General features: G+C 47.8%; 12 protein-coding genes across 12 annotated transcripts; 7 read left to right on the top strand and 5 right to left on the bottom strand.

The window, feature by feature from the left end:
• Positions 1-1,113: 1,113 nt before the first annotated feature.
• BDW43DRAFT_310970 (uncharacterized protein) lies at positions 1,114-2,440 on the bottom strand (the record flags this gene model as incomplete). The annotated part of the gene is made up of 4 exons (XM_032047086.1): positions 1,114-1,304; positions 1,362-1,851; positions 1,917-1,998; positions 2,061-2,440. 4 exons carry the CDS (start codon positions 2,438-2,440, stop codon positions 1,114-1,116), a joined length of 1,143 nt encoding a protein of 380 aa, XP_031900456.1.
• Positions 2,441-3,007: 567 nt separating this feature from the next.
• On the bottom strand, positions 3,008-4,690 carry BDW43DRAFT_275639 (uncharacterized protein). Its single transcript, XM_032041877.1, has 4 exons — positions 4,419-4,690; positions 4,254-4,354; positions 4,063-4,190; positions 3,008-4,012 (listed from the first exon to the last, which is right to left on the bottom strand). The coding sequence occupies exons 1-4, from the start codon at positions 4,519-4,521 to the stop codon at positions 3,115-3,117; spliced, it is 1,230 nt and encodes a 409-aa protein (XP_031900455.1). The 5' UTR covers positions 4,522-4,690; the 3' UTR covers positions 3,008-3,114.
• An 88-nt stretch (positions 4,691-4,778) lies between these two features.
• On the bottom strand, positions 4,779-7,996 carry BDW43DRAFT_275638 (calpain-like protease PalBory). The gene is made up of 4 exons (XM_032041876.1): positions 7,575-7,996; positions 7,129-7,505; positions 6,834-7,053; positions 4,779-6,775 (listed from the first exon to the last, which is right to left on the bottom strand). Exons 1-4 carry the CDS (start codon positions 7,623-7,625, stop codon positions 4,859-4,861), a joined length of 2,565 nt encoding a protein of 854 aa, XP_031900454.1. The 5' UTR covers positions 7,626-7,996; the 3' UTR covers positions 4,779-4,858.
• A 420-nt stretch (positions 7,997-8,416) lies between these two features.
• BDW43DRAFT_310967 (putative peroxisomal carrier protein) lies at positions 8,417-9,602 on the top strand (the record flags this gene model as incomplete). The annotated part of the gene is made up of 4 exons (XM_032047085.1): positions 8,417-8,517; positions 8,585-9,129; positions 9,185-9,422; positions 9,479-9,602. 4 exons carry the CDS (start codon positions 8,417-8,419, stop codon positions 9,600-9,602), a joined length of 1,008 nt encoding a protein of 335 aa, XP_031900453.1.
• A 702-nt stretch (positions 9,603-10,304) lies between these two features.
• On the top strand, positions 10,305-11,449 carry BDW43DRAFT_82408 (thermonuclease family protein). The gene is made up of 2 exons (XM_032050562.1): positions 10,305-10,760; positions 10,825-11,449. The coding sequence occupies exons 1-2, from the start codon at positions 10,377-10,379 to the stop codon at positions 11,269-11,271; spliced, it is 831 nt and encodes a 276-aa protein (XP_031900452.1). The 5' UTR covers positions 10,305-10,376; the 3' UTR covers positions 11,272-11,449.
• Positions 11,245-11,567, top strand: BDW43DRAFT_82414 (uncharacterized protein). Its single transcript, XM_032050563.1, has one exon. The coding sequence runs from the start codon at positions 11,336-11,338 to the stop codon at positions 11,507-11,509; it is 174 nt and encodes a 57-aa protein (XP_031900451.1). The 5' UTR covers positions 11,245-11,335; the 3' UTR covers positions 11,510-11,567.
• Positions 11,568-12,637, bottom strand: BDW43DRAFT_82418 (adenylate kinase ADK2). The gene is made up of 2 exons (XM_032050564.1): positions 12,218-12,637; positions 11,568-12,159 (listed from the first exon to the last, which is right to left on the bottom strand). Exons 1-2 carry the CDS (start codon positions 12,387-12,389, stop codon positions 11,627-11,629), a joined length of 705 nt encoding a protein of 234 aa, XP_031900450.1. The 5' UTR covers positions 12,390-12,637; the 3' UTR covers positions 11,568-11,626.
• A 247-nt stretch (positions 12,638-12,884) lies between these two features.
• Positions 12,885-14,804, top strand: BDW43DRAFT_82401 (DNA primase subunit PRI2). Its single transcript, XM_032050561.1, has 3 exons — positions 12,885-13,270; positions 13,324-13,874; positions 13,926-14,804. The coding sequence occupies exons 1-3, from the start codon at positions 13,081-13,083 to the stop codon at positions 14,685-14,687; spliced, it is 1,503 nt and encodes a 500-aa protein (XP_031900449.1). The 5' UTR covers positions 12,885-13,080; the 3' UTR covers positions 14,688-14,804.
• A 333-nt stretch (positions 14,805-15,137) lies between these two features.
• On the top strand, positions 15,138-18,235 carry sec23 (GTPase-activating protein SEC23). Its single transcript, XM_032050560.1, has 7 exons — positions 15,138-15,513; positions 15,568-15,698; positions 15,750-16,044; positions 16,107-16,580; positions 16,629-17,726; positions 17,788-17,981; positions 18,036-18,235. The coding sequence occupies exons 1-7, from the start codon at positions 15,421-15,423 to the stop codon at positions 18,058-18,060; spliced, it is 2,310 nt and encodes a 769-aa protein (XP_031900448.1). The 5' UTR covers positions 15,138-15,420; the 3' UTR covers positions 18,061-18,235.
• A 44-nt stretch (positions 18,236-18,279) lies between these two features.
• BDW43DRAFT_275620 (60S ribosomal protein uL11) lies at positions 18,280-19,247 on the top strand. Its single transcript, XM_032041875.1, has 3 exons — positions 18,280-18,478; positions 18,538-18,692; positions 18,764-19,247. Exons 1-3 carry the CDS (start codon positions 18,475-18,477, stop codon positions 19,127-19,129), a joined length of 525 nt encoding a protein of 174 aa, XP_031900447.1. The 5' UTR covers positions 18,280-18,474; the 3' UTR covers positions 19,130-19,247.
• Positions 19,248-21,030: 1,783 nt separating this feature from the next.
• Positions 21,031-21,487, bottom strand: BDW43DRAFT_275614 (uncharacterized protein). The gene has a single exon (XM_032041874.1). The coding sequence runs from the start codon at positions 21,373-21,375 to the stop codon at positions 21,118-21,120; it is 258 nt and encodes an 85-aa protein (XP_031900446.1). The 5' UTR covers positions 21,376-21,487; the 3' UTR covers positions 21,031-21,117.
• Positions 21,469-22,070, top strand: BDW43DRAFT_275613 (uncharacterized protein). Its single transcript, XM_032041873.1, has one exon. The coding sequence runs from the start codon at positions 21,717-21,719 to the stop codon at positions 21,960-21,962; it is 246 nt and encodes an 81-aa protein (XP_031900445.1). The 5' UTR covers positions 21,469-21,716; the 3' UTR covers positions 21,963-22,070.
• The last annotated feature ends 416 nt before the right edge of the window (positions 22,071-22,486 follow it).

The raw sequence follows: 22,486 nt of genomic DNA, 5'->3' as shown, positions 1-22,486 counted from the left end.
GAGAACAAAAGGTGATTCATCATTACTTCCCCTGCCAAGTCGCGCGTTGTGGGACATCTTCCGTTCTTCAGGGACGCCGTCCGATCATAGTCCCGCGTCTAAGTGGGTAAAGGCAGAGGGGGCAAGAAACGAGAGGGGAGCGGACAAAGGGAGCAGGGGGAAAAAAAAGGGAAGTGGAAGATGAAAAGTCAAAAATAGGAAAAACAAATTGTCTCCGGTTCAACCGTCGCATTCCCAACGATGATCACTCATTGCTAATGTCTGAAGAATAATAGAAATTCAGTCAACGACAGCAAAAAAAACCCCCGATTGAGTATGATTATCACAGGGAAGAAATGAGATCGACAGCTCATTTCCTATATGATACAATGACCAGGATCAGTGGGTATATCTATGGGGTATGGAAGGTAATGCACTCCATATATTATTATATGCAACTATTATGTGTGCCGCCGAAAAATTTATCGCTCTCAGCGCATAGGAATCGGGAGAGATATCTCACCCAACCCAATCTATCAGATAGGAAGAGAAAAATCCAATATGGCAACTAACATGAAGCCTAAGAACAGGTCAGCTCATACCGGTACCGGCTCATTGATTATTCAAGATTCCAAATAGTACTCTTAATTGCCCTTAACAGGGCAATCCCTCAAAATTGGCCCGGTCCTTGATTGCGAGTGGCCGAGCACCGATAAAGACAGGAATGATCCCAGCGAGTGACTTCTCGGGTTTAAAGGGCGAGAATGATATTGACGTCAGTTCATTACGAGTAAATTATTCTCCGTCTAACCAAGATTACCCCAGTCGGGATTTGCGTCTTGTTCCATGGGCCGGTGGATAATCTGCCCATGGTTCGTGCCGTGACTGTATAGCTACCAAGCCTTCTGTAGTTTGTGCGCTAGTGTTTTCTTCAATTCAATTTCATAGGTTTCATATGCCAGTACGTCCAGTAAAATCCTTCTCACCCCTCGACCTTCTTTTTCTCTAGTCCCAGTGTACTCCTTTTCCCTCTTCTCCCTAAAGAAAAAAACAAAAAAACTCCACAAATCCCCCTACAGCTTCACTTATCAAACCTCCCTAACAACCAAAGAACCAAAAAAGACCAATAACTGGTCAAGTCAAATGAAGCATCACTCTTATCCTAAAGCACCGGACTGGACTATCATCTAGAACCAATTCCTTGGCTTTCCAAGCCTTATGGAGAGCATCAACCACGATAGCCCAGTCGCAGTCCTTCCCCTGACGCACACGAATCTCAAACCCCGACCATTCAAACTTCACAGATGCGGCTAGAACCGCCTGCACTGTGTGACAACTTGCATTTATTAGCTGATCTTCTGGGCTCCATCCATCCACCATACATTCAGCCGCCATGTGCGCCAAAAACGTAGACGAGCACGGAAAATTTTGAAACGGCACCCAAACCGGCGCCATACCCTCCTGGTTGGAAGCCTCCACGAGGAACATGGTTTCCTTCTGGTATTTTTCTTCGGAGCTGCTGACCTGATCGCTCTCAGTGCTGGGCGCTATGTTACTGTCTGCGACGATTGGGTGCGCTGTGAGGTTGGTTTCCTCATAGGGAATTGAAGCCTTTTCGTCCTCATGAGCAACGATCGAGCTAAATGGGCGTATAGCACCCCGTGCCGAAGCTGTAAGCTTTTGGGCTCTAGGATCTGGTGTCTCCATTCCCAACTCGATCGACATCTTGCGTTTCTTTTGTCTGTGATCTCCATCACTTCTCGGATCCGTTGCAGGCTTGAAAGTGCCCATTCTTGGAGTTGAGGTTCCAAGGGACGAACCTCCCCAGAAAGGTGGCACAGAAGCAGAGGTGCGGGTGGGCGTAGCTACTGACTATAAAATCCCCATACAGCTTCGTTAGTTACTGTGTGGACACCAGGACATGGTTCGTCACTGACCTCCATCGAGTTTTTCTTCTCTTTCGGCTTGGCATTACTATTTGCTTTTCTTTCAAGCAGAAGGGCAACCGTCCGAATAATCCTGGAGATTTAGTTGTTAGTATTCAGCAGTAACGCTAAGAATGGGATCCCAAGGAAACCTACTCATCCTTCCGCTCTGGATAGGTACAGAGAGCTCCAGGCTCTTCTAAGGCATCTGGTAGCAAGTGCTTCTTTCGGCTTTCCTCAGTGCCCCAGTAAGTCATGCCATACTTATCCACAAATTTCTCAGCGCAGGAGCGTCTGTCGGCCTCGGAGAGGTAAAGTTGAAACCAGTCGTTCTTGCTAGTCTGGACATGTTCGCGTAGGCGGGTTATGAACTCGCTGTGGTAATCAAACTTCAAGTCCAGGAACGTGGTCAGCTTCCGGTCGCGACATTTGGAGGTCAGGCGGCCCGTGTCCAAGTCTGCCTTCATGGGATGTGGCTCCATGAACGATAACGAAAGCTCTGGGCGATAAGGTCGCTTAGAGCTGGCACTTGCCATTTCTAATCCCAAGGCTGAGAGTAGATACGACGTTGTGGAACAGGGAAGCAGACGCGCATACCATGTGTGGGGGAGAAGGGTCATGGTAGCTGAGCACTGAATATGAAGTGAGATGGGCGGTACTGAATGATGAGTGAGGCGTTTGTGTTGCTATGGGAGATCAGTACAACAGAAAGGAGAATGGTCCTGTCCTAGTCGTTTCCATTGGCCAGGGCTGGAACAGTAACGTGAATTTCCAGTGTATCACAGACGCAAAGATCCTACAATATTTAAAAGATGGCTTTGAGAAAACAGGCAAATAGGTTGTCAAGGGAGGTAGGGCTAGTGTAGACCCCCTAACACTACAATAGTGATACTTGTGGACCTCGAGAGTAAACAAATAATCTTTACAATGTCAGACACGTAGAATAGTGTGTTCGAACCAGGAAATCAAAGGTGGCAACGTGCAGAGTCAGTAATGCGCTTATATGGTCATCTTATCGTTAATTATCAAGGTGTAATGGCACGCTCATAATACGAATATCGAGGCATTATTCCCCCTCCCCCAACCCCCCCCCAACACATCAATGACACTCCGACTTCTAAAGTACGAACGGAAAGTCGTTCATATACTTTGATATTAGAATCATAGTAGGACAAGTGACCAGCCAGAGTGTAGCATTCGTGTTCTACCATTACTCCGCTCCAAGACATTTCAAGGAATTCTTTAGTTCCTTGATAGCTGTGTTGACATCATCAAAAGTCAACGCAGATACAGCCCAGCGGGCGTGCTTTTGAGCGAGCACAATAGAATGATCGTCAACTGCCTGTGAATTGGTATAGTTAGAGGTGGAGCTTGCAGACGCTATAGGTGTGGGTGTATAGACGGGCTGGGGTACTGGGCGTGGCACAACGGGAGCAGTCACCGGTGGAGGTCGCGCAGGTTTGGGAGATGTGGCACTGGGTTGACTGTAGAAAGAACTTGGATCATGAGGGGCGGCTGATGGGCTCGAAGAAGGCATCGTCGATGGCGGAGGAAAAGATTGAAAGGCGTCTGAAGCCCCGGAACGTTGATGTCCACCAACACATGTAGGCGTATCTGGAAGATGTGGAACTGAGGTTGAAGATGATGTGAGTGTTGCAGGTGCTGAGGGGAGGTTCAGCGGCGCATTTTGCTCCGCGTCAACATCCATATCGTGAGCCGGACTATGTGCGGCGTCAGGCGCTGCAGTCGGCACTTCAGTGAACCCAGTTGGAGGCTCTGGTAACATAGGAGATCTTGAAGGATGCGTAGACTCATCAGGAATGTCCTCTACAGACGGCTTCCTCGGTCGTGCGAGTGATGATCCAACAATTGCCTGTACTTCAGGATCGTCGTCCTTCACATCCAAGTTATCCCCTTCTAGATCATTCTCCTCTTTCATAACTGGGTTCGACTCGTTCGGATCTTCTCCGGCTCGAATTGCCTTCGCAATCCTCACCGCATGGTACTTGGCGAACTTGATTTTTGCAGCAGTCTCCGGTTCAAGGGTATTCCATATCTGGCAAAGTTCGAGAAAGGTGGCGGCTGCTTGAAACGTGTCAGCAGTTTGCCTGTGATAGATTAGTTCCTGTCGTCCAACGTCAGGGTTACCGCAACGAACTTAGTCACTTTGTTTGCTCTCATGGTTGCCTCTGCACGTCCGAAGACCTCCAAGCCGAATTGCTCCACATAGGCATTCGCAGCCACGGCATCCGTCACCGTCTCATTATCGGGATTTTCATTTTTGAACTTGACCGTGGAAATGTTAGTCTGTGCCAAAAGATTTGGTCAATCGCACGTTATTTAGTGTACCTTTTCCAGCTTATCGACAAGTTCGGTAGTGTATAACTTCACCTCATCGTCCGAAGTGTGTAGACCTCTCTCAATTATCTGATTGACGATCCAAAAGTTACCTGTGATCAATAAAATCCATTGATCAGCCACTCATCTGTCCAGGTACAATCACGTAACACTCACACCAATAGGAAACCACGGGCTTTACACGTTCAAGCTGAGCTGCTCTAACAGTGAAGCGCCCAAGGTCCGCAGACTTCAAAACAGCGGGGACGGTAGTTGCCATGGAGGTTGCCACGAATTAGGATTTTTCTTAGAGAAAAGCTTCAATTGTTGAAGTGGGGTAGGGAGACACGATGCACAGAGCAAGCGGGATGACGTTGAAAGCTCTCGGAGTGGGAATTAAGTCGGCGCCCGAGCCGAGGAATTTATTGAATGATTCATGCGGAGTAAGGCAACCTAGATCGAATTAGGCGATCGCGACAAGCATTTTCTTTAGTTCTTTTTTCAAAGAAAAGCCAAAATTCTATCATCGTTCCACCATTCTACTCTAAATTACTATCTACTGTGACGATTGGAAAAACGCATCTTCAAAGCGTTTAGAGCTGTTCCATGGGGAAACTTCAGGCGTCTTGAGGTATCCACTCTCCAATTTCAACCCTCTCTTCAGCCAAAGCTTCTACCTCAAAGTGGTCCTCCACCTGCCCTCCAGGACCACCGATCCTCTCAATAACAATCCAGATACCACCCCTCTCCTCGAGCTCTGGCTGCAAGTCAAAGTCTTCAATACGTACTCCCGATATAGCATCACTGTGAGTCCCATCTTCGGAAGTCGCCAGGATTTCTTTGTACGGCCCTTGTCCAAGTTCCACTGTCATCAACACTGGTGAAGCCCCAACGGGATGGCTCCCGATAACGGATTTCCTACTTCGGCTGATGAGCTTGATCCTCGTAAGCCGCGGCACTCGTAGAGAAGCCAGCATCCGGTCTCTCCCTGGCGGCAGTATGCCAATATCTGAAATAACCGTTCGTCGTCCTGCGGCCTCTGGTGGAAGCAGGTTCACCTTACAAGGGATTAGAGAGGATACCCATAGTGTAAACCGGCCAAGTTGATCTGGCGCGAACGTGGAACAGATGATAGTGTATGAACCCGGTTCCAGAGCCTTCTTTTCCACGAGAGAGCCACCGCGACGATAGTCGCCACTATCGGCAATAATATCGCGGCTGCGAACACGCGATACCCGATTTCCATTGGACCAGAACAGTTTAATATGAGTAGCGAGTTCCATGTCTGAGCATTCCAGGAGGAGTGAAACATCTGTGTCGTCCGCTATCTCCAGCCTGAATTGAGGGTTGAGTGGATAACGGGAAGACTCTGCATTTCCACCTGCTGTCGAGGGCGACCAAGATCCTTGAACCTTGCTCACACACATGTATTTGTCTTGAGCTTTCGCCATACGTACTGGGTTGGTAGAGAAGGCGGACAAAGTAAAATTTTGATTCAAGGAAGGCAATGATTGCTCGGAGACAACGACGGTATAAGTTGTTCTTGGGGGCATCTCTAACCTCATAAGCGTATTGGGAGAATCAACATAGGGACCACGGTGGAGAGCTCCATCACTTAGAGAGACCCGTTTCCCATCTGCGTTAAAGACATAGATGCTTATGAAACCCGACTCATCGTTGCCTTGATATTCGTCAAGGGGTCGCTCTGGGTGCCGAGTCGTTCTGAAATGCTTGCCAAGCAGTAACCAGACGATTCCACCATGCTCGGTCGACACTGCAAACTGGGGATTATTCACAAAGCAGCCAGCCACTCCTCTCCGGCTGCTTAGCTCCCATGTGAAATGGACATCTTCGCGGTATTTGAATATCTCGGGGTTCCAATTCAGGTAGAGGTGTTCAAAGTGTTGGAGCAGCTTTTCGCAATCCATCCAGAAGGTGCCCGGTGCAAATGAGGGCGGGTTATGAGGTAAAATTCCAGACTCGGTGATACTTCCGTTGCCGTTGTAACCAGGAGCAGTATCTTCTCCAGCCCACGGGTTTTTAACAAGCAATTGGCGGCGTCCTTTAGATTCCTTCATATCAAGTATGGCATAATCGTGCTCACTCACGAGTCCGAGCTCTATCTGCTCCCTCTCGGTGAGTTCGCCAGTGCCTATAGTTAACAAAACGTCCCCGTTGTTGAAGGATTTGTAGAATCGCCTCCAGAGTTGATCGCCAGTCACATCATCATTGTGCAGAAAGACTTGCTCAGGGATCCAACCCGTCAGCACCCACAAATCTGTCCCAGAATTGCTTCCGGGAAAGTCATAACCTCCTCGCAGTTTAAGGTAAGCCTTTTCTACTAGAGCGGGCCATAAGAAGTTAGGATTGTTTCGGTCGATCACATGTAGTGACCTTGACGTTTGCGACGATGGCAAACGGTCGTCAATGATTACTTTCCGGAAGCATCCATTGAAGTAGAAACGAAATATATACTTGCCAGACGGCGAAGGCTGAGAGCTCTCCCGGCTAGGATATATCATTGGAAGAAGGTGCTGGATGTGTTAGTCACTGCGCGAACCAAACATGTCAACCGAAAAGGGGCTTGCTCACAAGACATTGGCCGCGTTCTAACATTGACGTAGTAGCACAAAGGCTAGCAACAACCGAACAATCCGTCAACATATCCTGGACCAGGTCTGACTTCCCGGAAACAGACATCACAGGGACCAAGTTCACGTCTTCTGCATCTTTTAAGAGGAGCTCAGCCGGCCGTTTCCAACCATCAAAAACTCTTCTTTGAAGATGAGAAAGATGAAGATCGGGTTTGTCCCTAGTATCAGTTAGAATATCCAACAGTCATTTGAATATATTTAAGGCAACAAGAATTCAGTTTATTAAGACATACGTAAACAGAGGTTCTTCAACTAGTTGCTTGAACTCAGCAGGGCTTGGAGGGTTAGACCATGGGGGGAAGATGAAGCCATTCAACTTGGCTCCTTCTAGGAGAATTATTTCCTCCCGGGTGGTAAGCTTGCGAGTAGATACAGGCAACTGTGGCTCTGGGACGACTTTGTCATGGCGGTGGGCCGCAGCTTGCCAATTCTTTGACTCTTTGATACTTTCTGCTGTGGTGAGCCACTCTTTACACTTTGCATCCAATGCATGCTTGTCTTTTTGGACGGTTGCCAGTCTCAGTGCTTTCATGTAGTGCTCGGCGGCATCAATAGCCGCTTCCAAGGCTTGCCTTTGAGAAGTAGCGGATGATACATCCCGCTCGGCTTTCTAGCCAATGGTCAGTATGGTTGTTGAAATAAAGTACAATTAAAAGACAGATATAACAAGGCTAAGTACCAGTGCCTGGGTAATTAATGACTTCTGAGTAGAGGCGTTTGGTCTAGACATGCTGGCACGCGGGGCAGTAGTTTGGGATCCTCAAACACCGTGGCACTCCAAGATCTTCCCCACAACAGTCATAACAGTCAACTAGGTGCCTATCAGACTAATCTCTCAAACACCTTGCTTGTGACCGGTCCGAAGGGGCCCGTGAAATTTCCGAGTGCGCGACATCCGAGGTCGATCCCACTCCCTTTTCAGATATGATAAGGGCCCAATCAAGGCTATGATGATTGCCAAATGAGAATCGGATTGTTATTCATAAAACCTAATTTAGGCTCAATTTGCTTGCATTCGGATAAGATCAGAAACAAGGTAGATATGCTTGCTGGTTCATTCACTAGTGTATCGGTGGGGAGGAACGGGAATGGTGGTAGACTCAGACATCCCGCCGATAACCTGGCTTAACTCCAAAAAACGGACCTCGGCTCATTTCGTCATGCACCGCCGAGGTGCAACTTAAGTTACCTTTATCCTTCCCGCATTTCCATACGGTCAGGATGCCTTGACCTAGCGGCCGGTGTTGAATTCCTTTCCCTTATTTTATTGTAATTACTTCTCCTATCTTTACCTGGTTCCTTCTCGTTACTCTCACTACTCAGGGGTTTGGGATCTTTTATACCTTGCTCGGGGTTCATCTTTTTCTATCAGTCGATCCGGTAAGCCTTGAGGCCGAACGCTAAACCCCGAAATCACTCAGAGCCCTCCCTCATTCGCCAGTCCTTGCTCCCTTAGTATTTCTGATTTGAATATCTTCTTACTGACAAAATTAGCAGAGGCACCTTAGCTCATCTTGCAAAATGGCCGGCCAATCGAAGCCCGCGCTCTCCCCTTGGGGGAGTGCTGTCGCCGGTGCGACTGGTGCTGTTCTCGCGAATGCCATGGTCTATCCGCTGGATCTGTGCGTAAACAGCCTCATTGGTTGGGGAAGTGGAGAGGTGTAGGACTGACATGTTGATGATCTTTAGTGTCAAAACCAAACTTCAGGTCCAAGTAAAGAACACACCCGGATCGCAAACCGACGAAAATGTTGTACACTATGAGTCGACCATGGATGCCATCAACAAGATTGTGGAGAAAGAGGGAATTGAAGGTCTATACTCTGGGATGGTTGGCTCGTTGATCGGCGTTGCCTCGACGAATTTTGCATACTTCTATTGGTACAGCGTTGTCAGAAGCCTTTATACGGCATCGAGTCGAGGATCCAAGGCACCTGGAACCGCTACGGAACTCAGTCTGGGTGCCGTTTCAGGAGCTATCGCTCAGATCTTCACCATTCCAGTCGCTGTCATCACAACCAGGCAGCAGACACAGCCAAAGGGCGAAAAGAAGGGCCTGATCGAGACTGGAAAGGAGGTTGTCAACAGTGAAGATGGATGGACTGGTCTGTGGAGAGGCCTCAAAGCCAGCTTGATTCTAGTAGTCAACCCGGCGATTACCTATGGCGCTTACCAGCGTCTGAAGGACGTCCTTTTCTCTGGAAGAAATAACCTCAAGCCCTGGGAAGCATTTCGTATGTGGTTCTATTACCTATTCACTTTATGTGGAGAAACTAATTGTCTGCACAGTATTGGGTGCTCTTTCCAAAGCAATGGCCACAATCGCAACCCAACCATTGATTGTGGCTAAGGTTGGCCTTCAATCGCGGCCACCACCCGGTCGCGAGGGAAAGCCCTTCAAGACCTTTAGTGAAGTTATGCGATATATCATTCAGAATGAAGGTCCATTATCCCTCTTCAAGGGTATTGGGCCCCAAATTTTGAAAGGTCTGCTAGTCCAGGGCTTGCTAATGATGACGAAAGAAAGGTATGTTCCACGTTTGGTAGATAGATATTGCTAGGATCTGAGCTAACACTAAGAAGGATGGAACTCATTTTCATTGTTCTCTTCGCATACTTGAAGAAAATTAGAGATCAGAAGCTACAAAAAGCCGTCGACACTGCTGCATCCAAAGCCAAAACCAGTCTTCCAGCAACCTTGAAATAGACCGCCGCTCTCACTTTCCTTGCAAGATATACTACCTGGCCGACTTCTTTCTTTGTTAATCTGGCTTTTGTACGGCGTGCGGGTTCTGGATCTGTCAACTTTTTTACTCCTTATGATTACCAGGCATAGTATCTTCTGTATATTTGACAGCTATGATGTATAGAGCATGTCCTACACTATAGGCACAAACCACTAGTTAGATTGCCGAATACAAACATTTGAAAGACAACTCATATAGATAGGTAGTAGATATGTTGTAGAGACAATAGAATTCATGAATTTTGTCTCATCTTACATAGACTTATTATACTAGGAATGCATTGGTGTATTCAAGTGTACGTGATATCATTTGTGAGCCTTCTTTTGTTTCTAGAAGGCCTCTGTAGCTCTCGTACTCTTTATGTGAGCCAGTTTATAAGGAGGCGCTCATTTAAATATCGGTCATTTTCCCACAAGCGAGCATACAATTAAGTCATAAGCCTCTCACTTTCACTTTCCAATTTGTATATCCTTTAAATATATAAATAGATGGAATTTTCGAACAAAAAGCCTCTAGATGCGATTTCTTCATGATTGTACGAAGCAATCAATAAATCTATACATATTTACCAGGCTATTTCCATCTGACCGCCCAGCCGCCATAAATACATTTATTTCCTCGGTAACAATAATCTTGCCTCTTTTATCTCCGAAGTATTTATTTATCAACACCCTTTCATTCCGACACGATCCCCCAAAACACCAATTCCCAGGTGAACGAGGGCATGAGACGTCATGCGATGGCCGCCATGGGCTTCCGAAACGCAAGCCCAAAAACAACACAATGAGCAAAGCAACCCTAAGAACTGGAACGAATCCCTCAACGCAATCGACTGGGCTGCATTCACCGAAACCCGGACCCTTATCCCCACTCTCATCCTCACAACAGGGATCGTAGGCGCACTACAAATCCACCGCCTATATCTACGCCGATTCCCCGACGCCGTCAGCATCTCGCCCTCCTACTTCCGGAAGAGGACCATCCTCGGCCAGGTGACGAGCGTTGGCGACGGCGATGGATTCCGACTATACCACACGCCCGGAGGCAGACTGGCGGGGTGGGGATGGTTGCCGTGGAAGAAAGTTCCGACGAACAAAAAGGAACTGAGGGATAAGACGGTGCGTTTGATGGTGTTTTGTCTCAGCTTGTCAAGGATAGGGGACTGATGGTTCGCATTTCTAGATCTCTGTTCGGTTGGCTGGCGTGGATGCGCCGGAAATGGCGCATTTCGGTCGCCCGGAGCAGCCATATGCTCGCGAAGCCCATCAATGGCTGACGTCGTATGTTCTCAATCGTCGTGTTCGGGTCTTAGTGCATCGTCAGGATCAGTATCAGCGTGTGGTGGCTTCTGCATATACGCGCCGAGCGCTTGATTTCCCGATTCCGTTTCGTCGCCGAGATGTATCGTATGAGATGTTGACGCGGGGATTGGCTACCGTGTATGAGGCGAAGGCAGGCTCGGAATTCGGAGGCCCAGATATGGAGCGAAAATACAGGGAGGCAGAGTCCATAGCCAAGCGGAAGGGTACAGGCCTGTGGAAGGGGTATCGTCGCAATCGCGCTGGGTGGGAAAGTCCACGGGACTATAAGACTCGTATGGGTTCAGAGGAGCAGTCGCAGAATAAATGAAACAGTATAGGGGGGTAGGGTTGTGGTTTAGAAAGTAAGCTAAAAGGTATGTGTCTGTACGTTTATGTCCGTACTTTTGATGAAGGTATATATCCTGATTACGACATGGCAACGAATTGATCTAAGGCATAGCATGGTTAATATGAATGGTGGTTTTTTATTATTTTTCTTTTCCATTATACCACCGATTATTATATATCTAAACGCATACAGCATTGATCTCTTTAGTGAGACGTAACATCTATCTCGCCTCATAGCCCTTGACAGGTCGTACAAACGTTTTGACGCCAAACAGAACATCGTAAAATAGGGTACAGAGAGGTATCGAATGGTGGTATATTTATACAAGGAGATACTAGCAGAACCTCTTCTCTACCTCCGCGAAAAGCTTTGGGCTAATCTCATCACTGGTGTTGCCCTCAACACGCCATAAGCAGCCCTTGCGCTCGTAATGCTCAAGCAAAGCCTTGCTGGTTTCTTCAAATTTGTGAAGTCGTTGCTTCCATGTGTCGATCGAGTCGTCTTCTCTCCGAGTCAGAGGTTCCCCTGTGATGTCGTCCTTTCCAGGGACTTTGGGGGCGTTGAAGTCGGAGTTATATACCCTTCCGGATGGTTCATGTACCCAGCGTGAAGCTATCCGGGAGAGAATGACGGATGGGGGCGTAACAAGCTGAACAACGAAATTGATAGGAACAAGTGTTTCTAAGCTGGACGCTTGGGTAGCGGTGCGAGGGAAACCGTCAAGGATGAAAGAAGCGTTGGTGGAAATTGACGAGCCCGATGACGTCGAGAGCCAGCCCTTCAATTTAAATTCGGAAGATATAAGTTCGAGGATCAGTGAATCGGGGACTAGGTTTCCTGCTTGCATTGCAGTCTCTGCCTTGAGTCCTGGGGCCAGCAGTTGTTAGGCGCATTCTGTAGAGCGTATATACCTGGCATAGCTTACCCAAGGGTGACTTCATCCGGACATTCTCTCGTAACAGGTCTCCGGAACTTATCGAGGCCAGTCCCGGGAATCTAGAGAGAAGTCTTTCTGTTTGGGTTCCTTTTCCTACACCAGGCGCCCCGATGAGGATGATACGAGCAGCCTTCCGGAGCTGCCTAGTGGTGAGTGTCATTGCACGCTACTGTTTTGCGATTTGGACTGCTAATGGTTTCCGGATTCAATGCTGCAGGCGTATGAGTGGAGAGCGGAGAAGTGTTGGAGAGAGAGAGGGCGCTAGTTTACATTCATTCCGACTGCATTTCGGCACATGAAAGAGACAAAACAAAGGGGGTATATTATGCGCAGATATTAAGTGATTGTTCAGGTCTATACTCCCAACTAGTAATCTAACTCAACAGTTCGGATTTTACATCAGCCTGGGGAAGTCCTACCCCACGGAATCTCGATGTTTACCTATTTAGGAAGTCGGTGAGCGAGGTTCCTTCCGAGTCAGTACTGAGAATACAGAGTAGAGCTGGGCATAGCAAGGCATCTCGAGGAATTGGATGTCTCTCAGTCATCTGAGAAGGCACGCATTGCTTGTCTGACCGCAGTCTCATGGCGATAACCGTATCTATACACTATTCATCTATTCATCCACATGTATAATCCATTGCCATGTCCATGTGTTACATGGACCCTCCACTCGGACAAATACCTATGCTTTCCCTCGGCTAGTGTGGGCCAATCCACTTAATCCTCACGTGATATCAAACGCGTGCAGATCGCGTGTCGCGTCGGAGCAATCGCATAGAGACCTGGTTGTCAAGGGACGCCGTACACGTCCTCAACTGACATAGAATTACATCCTGTGTGGCCTCAAAATGATTCGGCAGGATTTCCACAGAATTGATCCAAAGAGGAGAGCAACTCTCGATCACAAGAAAAAACAATTTGCTACTCCAACTTTCAAACAACAAGATTACCCGCATCGCTTAAACTTCTATGAAGTCCCACCGACCGCGGAGATTACTCTCGAGCAGTTTGAGCAATGGGCTATCGATCGTTTGAAGGGTATGTGTACTGAACCTGTCCCATGATATGTATAAGTTTATTGACTGGTGTAGTCCTGGCTGAAATTGAAGCCTGTTCTTATAGGAACAAATCGCCCTCCGAGACCGAAGCGCATATCACGCCCCTCCTCCAGAAATTTCTTCCACTATCCGCGAACACTTCGTCATCGCTCGGCGCGGCCGATCAACGCCTGAAAAATGAACGTCAGAAGGATCATTATTCGCACTTCATCCTTCGGTTGGCCTTTTCCGCCACGGAGGACCTCCGTCGGCGATTCGCGCGAGCTGAAACTATGCTTTTCAGGTTTCGGTTCCAAAAAGACGACTCAAGGGAGAAACGTGCTTTTATAGAAAGCCTTAATCTCGACTGGGAACCGGTTAGTGATGAAGAGAAGCGCGAGCTCTCCGAACATCTAGTAAGCGCAACACCGGGTTTACGCCGTGTCGACGAGGAATCTTGGTATAAGGTTGATTGGGAGAGGGTCCCGGAGTTGGTAGAGAGGCGGTCTGTTTTCTTATCCAAAGGAAAAGCGTACGTTCCAGGAAGAGAGCAGCTGAGCATGATCATTGCTGAATTTACTGCTCGATTGGAGCGCGCTTTAGAGGTATGTGCTATCCTGTGCTATGGACTGGACAATCTCATTGATTATGACTAGCTCACAAGTCGAGCACTACCACGGCTGGACGAAGATGATCGCCTTACTCCAATTTTAAGTCACTTGTCGAAGAACTTCGGAAGCGCCGAGTCAGTATACTCCGAGGGAGAGGGATTTGTTGACGGTGCTCCGATCACTGCGAACAATATCGATCAACTTTCCCAACACTTCCCTCTCTGTATGCGCAGTTTACATATGTCACTGCGCAAGAACAATCACTTGAAGCACTACGGTCGACTTCAATATACCCTCTTCCTGAAAGGAATCGGTTTATCGCTGGAGGAGTGTATTCTTTTCTGGCGTCAATCGTTCAAAGGATTTACAGACGACGAATTCAATTCCCGGTACAAGTACAATATTCGCCACGCCTATGGTGACGTGGGTGGTGATTCCAACCGCAGAGGCCGTGGATACCCTCCTTACTCATGCCAAAAGATTCTTGGAGACTCGAATCCCGGAGTTGGCCAGACTCATGGCTGCCCATACCGTCATTTTTCCGTCGACAACCTCATCGGACTTCTTCAGTCTACCGGCGTTACGGACAGAGAATTGCTACGTGGGGTGCGAGAGGATGTGGAGAAGACTCGTTATCATATTGCTTGCAACAGAGTGTTCGAGTGGACGCACAAGGCGGAGATCAAGCGAGTAAAAGAAGATGGAACTTGGAATCAGACCGATCTGGACACTATTGTTCACCCAAACACATACTTCAAGCGCAGTTATCTCCTCAAGCAGGTGGGGAAAGCGCCAAAGAAAGCTTAAAAGCTTGTTGAATGTATTTTACGAAGCTCATGTGGTTCTTTTTGCCTTTCAGTTCGTTTGCTTCTCCCTTGCAAACATTCACTCATGAGGCGTTGATGGGTTCGGGATCTTTAAAGCCACACACATGCAGGCTTTATTAAGTAGAGATCTACGTGTAAATTTAATCTGCACATTGAATTGCCTTCTTTCCCTATCCCTTTCATGCCACAACACAAGACCATGGCTAGAGAGAAGTCATAATGTGACCACAGCTGATTCCCAGATTATCCGAAAGGATCGGAACGACCTTTCAAATCCAGGTGCCCAGCAACGGGTCAGGTTACTCTTCACTCGATGCGTAGTACAGAGTAACAACTTCATCATTGATGTGACGGAAGCTGCCAAAAATTCTGATGTATCGGTGTTGTTGATGAGAAAAGAAAAGAGAAGAAATTCGGGCTGTGGACCGAAATTTAAAGCACACTAGTGCGGGTGCGGTTGCCCATAGCCGCCTAACATGCTGCAACCTGGCCTTATGGCAGCAGCACAGGTTCACACAACATACTCCTGGTCCCCGCATAAGTCTCCGGACGATAGCTGTTGGTGTTTGCCCATTTAGAGACCGGGTTGTGCTATAGGACATTCATTCGGGTTTATAATTTGTGAAATCAGCCAGTTTTATTTCCTTTTATCGTCTTTGTTAGATACCCCTCTCATACCACAAAGCTACCGAGCCCCGTTGCTCGCCGACAACATGGACTACGAAGCGTTGAAGGATCAGTGGAGTGACGTCGAGGACCGCGATGGCATCAGACTTAGCTGGAACACGTTCCCAAGCTCTCGCATGGTAAGTTCCGACTTTTCAAATACCCGCAGGTCTTTTTGACTAACTGGTGCGTAGGAAGCATCCCGGCTCGTCGTCCCTATTGGTGCTGTTTACACTCCGCTCAAGGACAAGCCAGACTCCCCGTTGCTGCAATATGAACCGGTTACCTGTAAACCACCTTGCCGGGCTGTTCTAAACCCTTATGCGTATGACATACACTTCACTGTAGACATTGGTCAGTGGCTAACAACCAGTAGCAACGTGGACGTACGAGCCCGGATTTGGATTTGTCCTTTCTGTCTGATGCGCAACCCTCTTCCCCCTCATTATAAGGACATCACCGAGAGCACGATACCGCCGGAGCTTCACCCTCTAAGCACGACTATCGAATACCAATTGGCACGCCCCGCGCCTGCTCCCCCTATCTTTGTATACGTCGTTGATACTTGCCAAGAGGATGACAGCCTGAAGGCTCTGAAGGACACCTTGGTCATGAGCTTGTCTTTGCTGCCAGCAAATGCACTGGTTGGATTGATCACATATGGCACTATGGTAGGAACGACAAATTCCGACAGTACAAGCAGCTGGAGGATGAATTGTTGACCTTATCACAGGCTCAAGTCCACGAGCTCGGCTACACCGAATGCGCCAAATCGTACGTGTTCCGAGGCAGCAAAGAATACGCCGCAAAGCAAGTCCAAGAGATGCTTGGTCTCCTCTCTCCGGGAGTGCGCCCGAACATGCCTCAACAACCAGCCCGTCCGCCTCTTGGCCCCGCCGCACGATTCCTTCTCCCTGTTCAGCAGGCCGAGTTCCAGATCACCAACGTTCTTGAGCAGCTTCAACGCGACCCGTGGCCTGTTGCGAACGACAAGCGGCCTTTGAGATGCACTGGCGTCGCTCTCAGTGTTGCGGTTGGGTTGCTTGAGACTTCCTTCCAGAACGCCGGTGGACGCATCATGGTCTTCACGAGTGGTCCAGCAACCGAGGGTCCGGGCCATGTTGTTGGCCCCGAACTGAAGGAACCCATGCGTTCTCATCACGACATTGACCGGGATAACATTAAGTACTACAAGAAGGCCGTCAAGGTAAGCACGTCAGCTTGCAATGGGAGGTACTGTCGCTGATAAATAAAGTTCTACGATGCCATGGCTAAGCGTGCTGCTAACAATGGGCACATTGTTGATGTCTTTGCGGGATGTCTCGATCAAGTTGGTCTTCTCGAGATGAAGAACCTTGTCAACTACACAGGAGGTCATATGCTTCTCACAGACAGCTTCACGTCTTCACAATTCAAGCAGTCTTTTGTCAGGGTCTTCGATAAGGATGCCAACGATAACCTGTTGATGGGCTTCAACGCATCCCTCGAAGTCCTCACTACTAAGGAGCTCAAGGTTACTGGACTTATTGGCCATGCCGTATCTCTGAACAAGAAGTCGAGTTCCGTCGGCGAAACAGAGTGTGGTATCGGTAATACTTGTGCTTGGAAGATGTGTGGAATTGATCCTTCTTCGAGCTACGGTGTCTACTTCGAGATCGCAAACCAAGGCGGGCCTGCAGCCGTGCAGCCGGGCCCCCAAAGGGGTATGATGCAATTCCTTACATACTACCAGCATGCATCTGGCCACTATCACTTGCGGGTTACCACCGTCGCACGCAACTTGAGTGGACCAGCTGGAGATCCTACGCTGGCACAATCCTTTGACCAAGAAGCCGCCGCAGTTCTGATGGCACGTATTGCAGTCTTCAAGGCAGAGGTTGATGATGGTCCTGATGTTCTCAGATGGGTCGATCGCATGCTCATCAGACTCTGCTCCCGTTTTGCGGATTATCGGAAGGACGACCCAACTTCATTCCGACTTGAGAAGAATTTCACACTTTATCCTCAATTCATGTTCCATCTCCGCAGAAGTCAGTTCTTACAATTCTTCAATAACTCCCCTGACGAGACAGCCTTCTACAGGCACGTCCTTAACCACGAGGACGTTGGTGATTCTCTTGTTATGATCCAGCCAACCCTGGATTCGTATTCCTTGGAACACGAAGGCAGCCAGCCTGTCCTACTTGACTCGGCTTCCATCCAGCCCTCTCACATTCTTTTGCTTGACACTTTCTTCCATATCCTTATTTTTCACGGTGAAACTATCGCAGAATGGAGAAAGGCAGGCTATCAGGACCAGGAAGGTTATGAGAATTTGAAGACGCTTCTTGAGCAACCGAAGGAAGATGCTAGGGTTTGTTCCCCCCAACCCATGCTAGAGCCTATTGGAACATAAGCTAATTTATCTCATATAGGAACTCATTTCAGACCGTTTCCCACTGCCTCGTTTCATCGTTTGCGATGCAGGTGGATCTCAGGCACGTTTCCTCTTGTCTAAGCTGAACCCATCTACCACGCATACGACGGGAGGATATGGTGGTGGTGTGACATCCCAGACCATCTTCACCGATGACGTTTCGTTGCAGACATTCATGGACCATTTGATGAAGTGAGTACCATCTGACCAACGAAATTCACAGCCCATACTGACTTTCTCACCTAGGCTGGCAGTTTCAGGAACTAGCTAGATACGACGGCGTCGTGACCATTACGGGCGGTTCTACGTCGATCTTTGGCTCTTTTGTATGTTTAGCGGCTATTTGATTTTACTTTGTTACCCTGCAATATAAGAGCTACCTAGACCCAATGGATTAAAATCTAAGTGGATTGTATACTATAATACTCCGTACTTCGGTACCTGACTCCACTTGCTATCTCTGATCTATATCTGTAATCCCATACCAGACTATCAATCACGTGATTAATATAAGCGGGCTGAGCCCTGGGCGCCTTACCCGATTGGGCCCCTCGCTTAAGGTCTAGCCTCCCAAGTGAAACCCCAGTGAAATATCCCGCGCCTTTACGAGAATTTTTTCCCTTTCTTCCTTGTACCATCCACCTCGACCAACTCCAAGGACGATTGACGACCTTTCGCACTCGCCATGCGTAAGTATCATCGCCTTGGTTATAACACACTGGCGGCTAATATGTTTTTCAATGGGCAGCTCCCAAGTTCGACCCCAATGAGGTGAAGATCATTCACCTGAGAGTGACTGGTGGTGAGGTCGGAGCCCAGTCTGCTCTGGCTCCCAAGATCGGTCCTCTCGGTCTGTCCCCCAAGAAGATTGGTGAAGATATCGCCAAGAACACTGGAGACTGGGTAAGGACGCAATGGTCAATATGTGCAAACATGGGAGGCAATCGGCTAATATGCAGTTTTGCGCCTTATAGAAGGGTCTGCGTGTCACCGTCAGACTCACCATCCAGAACCGTCAGGCCGCCATCTCCGTCGTGCCTTCCGCCTCTTCTCTGGTCATCAAGGCCCTCAAGGAGCCTCCTCGTGACCGTAAGAAGGAGAAGAACATTAAGCACACCAAGTCCATCCCTCTTGATGACATTATCGAGATCGCTCGTACCATGCGTCACAGGAGTTTGGCGAAGGAGCTCCAGGGTACCGTCCTGGAAATCCTTGGTACCGCTTTCTCTGTTGGTTGCCAAGTTGATGGCCGTAGCCCCAAGGATGTCTCTGATGACATCAAGGCTGGCGAGATCGAGGGTAAGTTTAATAAACCTTGTGGTCTGGCGTCAGTATATTGACTCTTATCTAGTTCCCTCGGAGTAAATCATGGTCAAAAATCCACGGCAGTCCTAATGTATCGGCATGCTAGTTAGGAGAATATGATCAATGTCTTAAAAAAAACAAAATGTTTACGAGTCATGACCCAAGATTCCCATTTGTGTTCAATCGGAAATTGATTGGTTTAATCACTGGTCACCTTGTCATTTCTTTCCTATCTATATCTCTGTTCATGATTTACTCGCTGTCTCTATGCGAGCGGAGTCGTGATCAGACAACACCCAGATGACCTTTGCAACACTCTGGCCCTTACCGTCCATTCCCGCCTCCGGGCCTGGTTTGTGACCTTTTACTATGTGGTATAGGCTTATTTTAAGCAAAGAAGATCAAACTCCGGCCCGTTACTCATCGCGGTATCTTTGCGATCGGCCTTGTGCCTTTCTCTGTGGATGCAGTGATCCATCATTACGGTCGACATGACAAGGCTCAGTGCCTAGCCTGTTATGGCTCATCTAATTCGTAGCCTTCCTTCGTAGTCGTTACAATGCAATGATGTCTGTCAATTACCGGTTTTCTAGAATTTTTTGTCGTTCTTACCATAATCGTAGTTACTCTTGTTACGCACGTGTTTCGAGAGTATTTAGTATCCTCAGAGAGATCTTCCACACTTTCGACATCTGTTAGATATCAAACCCCAGTCCGTGCCGTGGATCTCGGGGGGGGCAAGCTAAGTTGAAACAGGCCGGCAGTTTGTGTTAGTTTACATAAACTCTCTTACCCCTCAGTATATTCGCTGTCTAGAGTCAGCAAGCATCCAGGAGAGGTGGCACAAGATGGTTTGTAGTATATTAATAATAGCATGTCTCTGTTTGATAGTTCGACATAGAACTGCGGCGCACTCGCCGAGGATAGTGATGCTTGTTCTCCACCAGACTGATTCGGTACTGTAGTAGTGGTCAGGTTCCTGATATGCGCCGAGCTGCAGGCGGCGCCCCGGCTGGTGGTTAGTGGTGGGAGCTGTGCTGATGGGGGGTGGCTTTGTACAGTCATGTATGTCCTACAGCCCATATCCATACATCAGTCACATATGCTGTGTAAGTCACGTTGGGTGTAAGGATGAGTCAGACCATGATGTGTAACGGATGGCTGGACTTTGTTATACATCGATCTTAAGTAGGCAGGAGCAACAACAATAAGAACAACATCATTATCGTCACCCTCGGTTTGATATATATTTACTTCCCCATTCTCCGTTCAGAGCGTCGCGAGTTTTGACTTTGACCTAGTCCATCTGCAACCTTCGCCTGTCGGCTATACCCAGATAGATTGATGTTCATGCTCATTTTATACCCGACTTAATGGAACGGAGCGAAGGTGGAGAGGGAGAGGGAGAAAAAAGAAGCAGAGTTTGCCGATCGCCGTCGTCAGACCGCCGCTCGTGACATGGAAAAAAAGGGTTGTCGGCGGCCCCATTCCCGCCCTCATCGATCCTATAGACCCTGGTCTGGGCGGATGGAGAGGTCGGAACTAGCAGGAGAGAATGATACTTAGGTAGTGATTCCTGCGCCGGAGGAGCACTAGTGGGAGTTAGTGATAGGAGTAGCCATGGGGAGGATGGATCCCATGGCTGAATCGGATTGGTATGACTGGGCATTGAAAAGAAGCGGGCTGCCTTGGAAAGTTTTGGAAGTTGACTCCACACCCGGGAAAGTGGATTCTGAGTTGGACTATCTGGGTTTGGTTGAGATTATTTTTACGGATTCTTTTTATGGAAATTTTCTTTTTCTACGTAGATTTTATCGTGTTATAGATGTACGTCGTACGTACTATCTAAATAGGTATATTTTATATACTCCTGGATGGGGACTCGTGAATCCTCTAGAAACCAACAACTTTTTTATTTTTGCCTTTTCTGTTTTTACCCTTTTTTCAAGTCCCTATAGTTTCAGAAGTAGCTTTCTTACTTTTGAAGCATTTTATGAGACATAAAGAAATATAAAAATGCAAACTATATAATAAACATAAGAAAAAGAATTTTTAGAAAAGGGGGTAGGGAAAGGAAAGAGAAAGAGAGAGAACACAAAGTAAAATAAAATATAACAAAATACATCACCGCGCCTAGAAAATATTCTCTATCAAATGATGACGATGGACAATCCATACATACATTAGTACACCGTTCAGGTTTTCTCTCACCTGATTTGCTTCCCTCCAAGGCATGTGCAGTACAAGTTCCATGGGCGTTTTTTTCAGCCTCTGGCTGCATCAGAGTTGCAGAACCGCCAATTCAAAGACGGTCATTTGGGCCAAGTGTCTGAGCCTCTCTACCACTTCACTTGATCTACAGATGATATTTCTTTTCTTTTCTTTTTTTTTTTTCTTTTGTACCATTGTCAAAATTTCCCTATTTCCCCATAATCAGCATACACTCATGTTATAGCCGGCTCATCCCGTTTCTTTCTCTCCCCATAAGTTTCTCTTTTCCTTTTTTAATTTATTCCCTTCTGTGTAATAAGATTTATTTTATTTCATTTTATTCCTTCCCCCCACTTCTTCTTTCTTGAACCGGGAAATCATTACAAGAAGAATAATATTCCACCTCAGTGCATGCCGAAGGCCAGCTTGCATTGCAGGTCGACACGGACATACGCTCAGCAAGCCAGCGACTCCACTCAGCCCACCGAATGTGCCAGATCGCCCTTCCGCCGTCTCCAAGCAAACCCTCTCAAATCCAGAGGCTTGATCAACTGCGGGCGCCACCGGAGACCGGGGGTCTTGGACGGTGGTCCACTGACGTTGAACAAACTTGGATTTGCTCCTGCGCCCAAGTGGCTAGCGCCTGGTCCATCCTAGCCGTTGGATCGCACGGGTGGGACTGGGAGGTGATGGATTGTCGTGTTTGATTATGTGGGTATTCCCTAATGATTTTTTTTCTTTGTTCTTGATTTTGTTTCCCCCCCCCACCTTGGTAGATTGATTTGGGAGTTTGGTTACGGAGCTGACGCAGGGTCAAAATATCCCCCGATTGATCTTCTTTTATTTGTCTTTTTCTTCTTCTTGGAACCAGTGGGAGTGGTTGACTTTGTAATATCTATATATAAATATAGATTTGGGGACATTTGAGAAAATGAGTGAGGAGAAAAATAATGAGGAAAAAAACCGAATAATGATAATTAAAAAGCAAAAGAAAGAAGAAGGCCAATGAAAGAATGATGTTGAGCCCGTACAAGCCACATAATCATGGATGGGCTAAGGCGCCCAAGCCAGTAATGCGAAAAAGGCACTCCACTTGGGGACTCCACTCCCGCTCCAGGCTCCATCCACTTGTCTCCTTCCCCCACCCCAAAAAAGGAACCTCCCTAAGACGAAACGGGAGC

The sequence above is a fragment of the Aspergillus alliaceus genome (assembly GCF_009176365.1).
Source record: "Aspergillus alliaceus strain CBS 536.65 unplaced genomic scaffold BDW43scaffold_21, whole genome shotgun sequence".
In the NCBI taxonomy this organism is placed as follows: Eukaryota; Fungi; Ascomycota; class Eurotiomycetes; order Eurotiales; family Aspergillaceae; genus Aspergillus; species Aspergillus alliaceus.
The sequence above is the reverse complement of the archived record's forward strand: the minus strand, read 5'-3'. Positions and strand labels throughout refer to the sequence as shown.

Coding starts and splice junctions, on each gene's coding strand:
- BDW43DRAFT_275639 (XM_032041877.1), bottom strand. CDS start 4,521: ATGGCAACTACCGTCCCCGCTGTTTTGAAGTCTGCGGACCTTGGGCGC. Junction 4,191..4,253: donor TTGTCGATAAGCTGGAAAAG/GTACACTAAATA, acceptor TCCACGGTCAAG/TTCAAAAATGAAAATCCCGA. Junction 4,013..4,062: donor AGAGCAAACAAAGTGACTAA/GTTCGTTGCGGT, acceptor AATCTATCACAG/GCAAACTGCTGACACGTTTC.
- BDW43DRAFT_275638 (XM_032041876.1), bottom strand. CDS start 7,625: ATGTCTAGACCAAACGCCTCTACTCAGAAGTCATTAATTACCCAGGCA. Junction 7,506..7,574: donor CATTAATTACCCAGGCACTG/GTACTTAGCCTT, acceptor ACCATTGGCTAG/AAAGCCGAGCGGGATGTATC. Junction 7,054..7,128: donor GTTGAAGAACCTCTGTTTAC/GTATGTCTTAAT, acceptor AACTGATACTAG/GGACAAACCCGATCTTCATC.
- BDW43DRAFT_82408 (XM_032050562.1), top strand. CDS start 10,377: ATGCGATGGCCGCCATGGGCTTCCGAAACGCAAGCCCAAAAACAACAC. Junction 10,761..10,824: donor AGGAACTGAGGGATAAGACG/GTGCGTTTGATG, acceptor TCGCATTTCTAG/ATCTCTGTTCGGTTGGCTGG.
- BDW43DRAFT_82414 (XM_032050563.1), top strand. CDS start 11,336: ATGTCCGTACTTTTGATGAAGGTATATATCCTGATTACGACATGGCAA.
- BDW43DRAFT_82418 (XM_032050564.1), bottom strand. CDS start 12,389: ATGACACTCACCACTAGGCAGCTCCGGAAGGCTGCTCGTATCATCCTC. Junction 12,160..12,217: donor CCGGATGAAGTCACCCTTGG/GTAAGCTATGCC, acceptor TGCTGGCCCCAG/GACTCAAGGCAGAGACTGCA.
- BDW43DRAFT_82401 (XM_032050561.1), top strand. CDS start 13,081: ATGATTCGGCAGGATTTCCACAGAATTGATCCAAAGAGGAGAGCAACT. Junction 13,271..13,323: donor GGCTATCGATCGTTTGAAGG/GTATGTGTACTG, acceptor TGACTGGTGTAG/TCCTGGCTGAAATTGAAGCC. Junction 13,875..13,925: donor GATTGGAGCGCGCTTTAGAG/GTATGTGCTATC, acceptor GATTATGACTAG/CTCACAAGTCGAGCACTACC.
- sec23 (XM_032050560.1), top strand. CDS start 15,421: ATGGACTACGAAGCGTTGAAGGATCAGTGGAGTGACGTCGAGGACCGC. Junction 15,514..15,567: donor CGTTCCCAAGCTCTCGCATG/GTAAGTTCCGAC, acceptor ACTGGTGCGTAG/GAAGCATCCCGGCTCGTCGT. Junction 15,699..15,749: donor GCTGTTCTAAACCCTTATGC/GTATGACATACA, acceptor AACAACCAGTAG/CAACGTGGACGTACGAGCCC.
- BDW43DRAFT_275620 (XM_032041875.1), top strand. Junction 18,693..18,763: donor CCAAGAACACTGGAGACTGG/GTAAGGACGCAA, acceptor TGCGCCTTATAG/AAGGGTCTGCGTGTCACCGT.
- BDW43DRAFT_275614 (XM_032041874.1), bottom strand. CDS start 21,375: ATGCAGCCAGAGGCTGAAAAAAACGCCCATGGAACTTGTACTGCACAT.
- BDW43DRAFT_275613 (XM_032041873.1), top strand. CDS start 21,717: ATGCCGAAGGCCAGCTTGCATTGCAGGTCGACACGGACATACGCTCAG.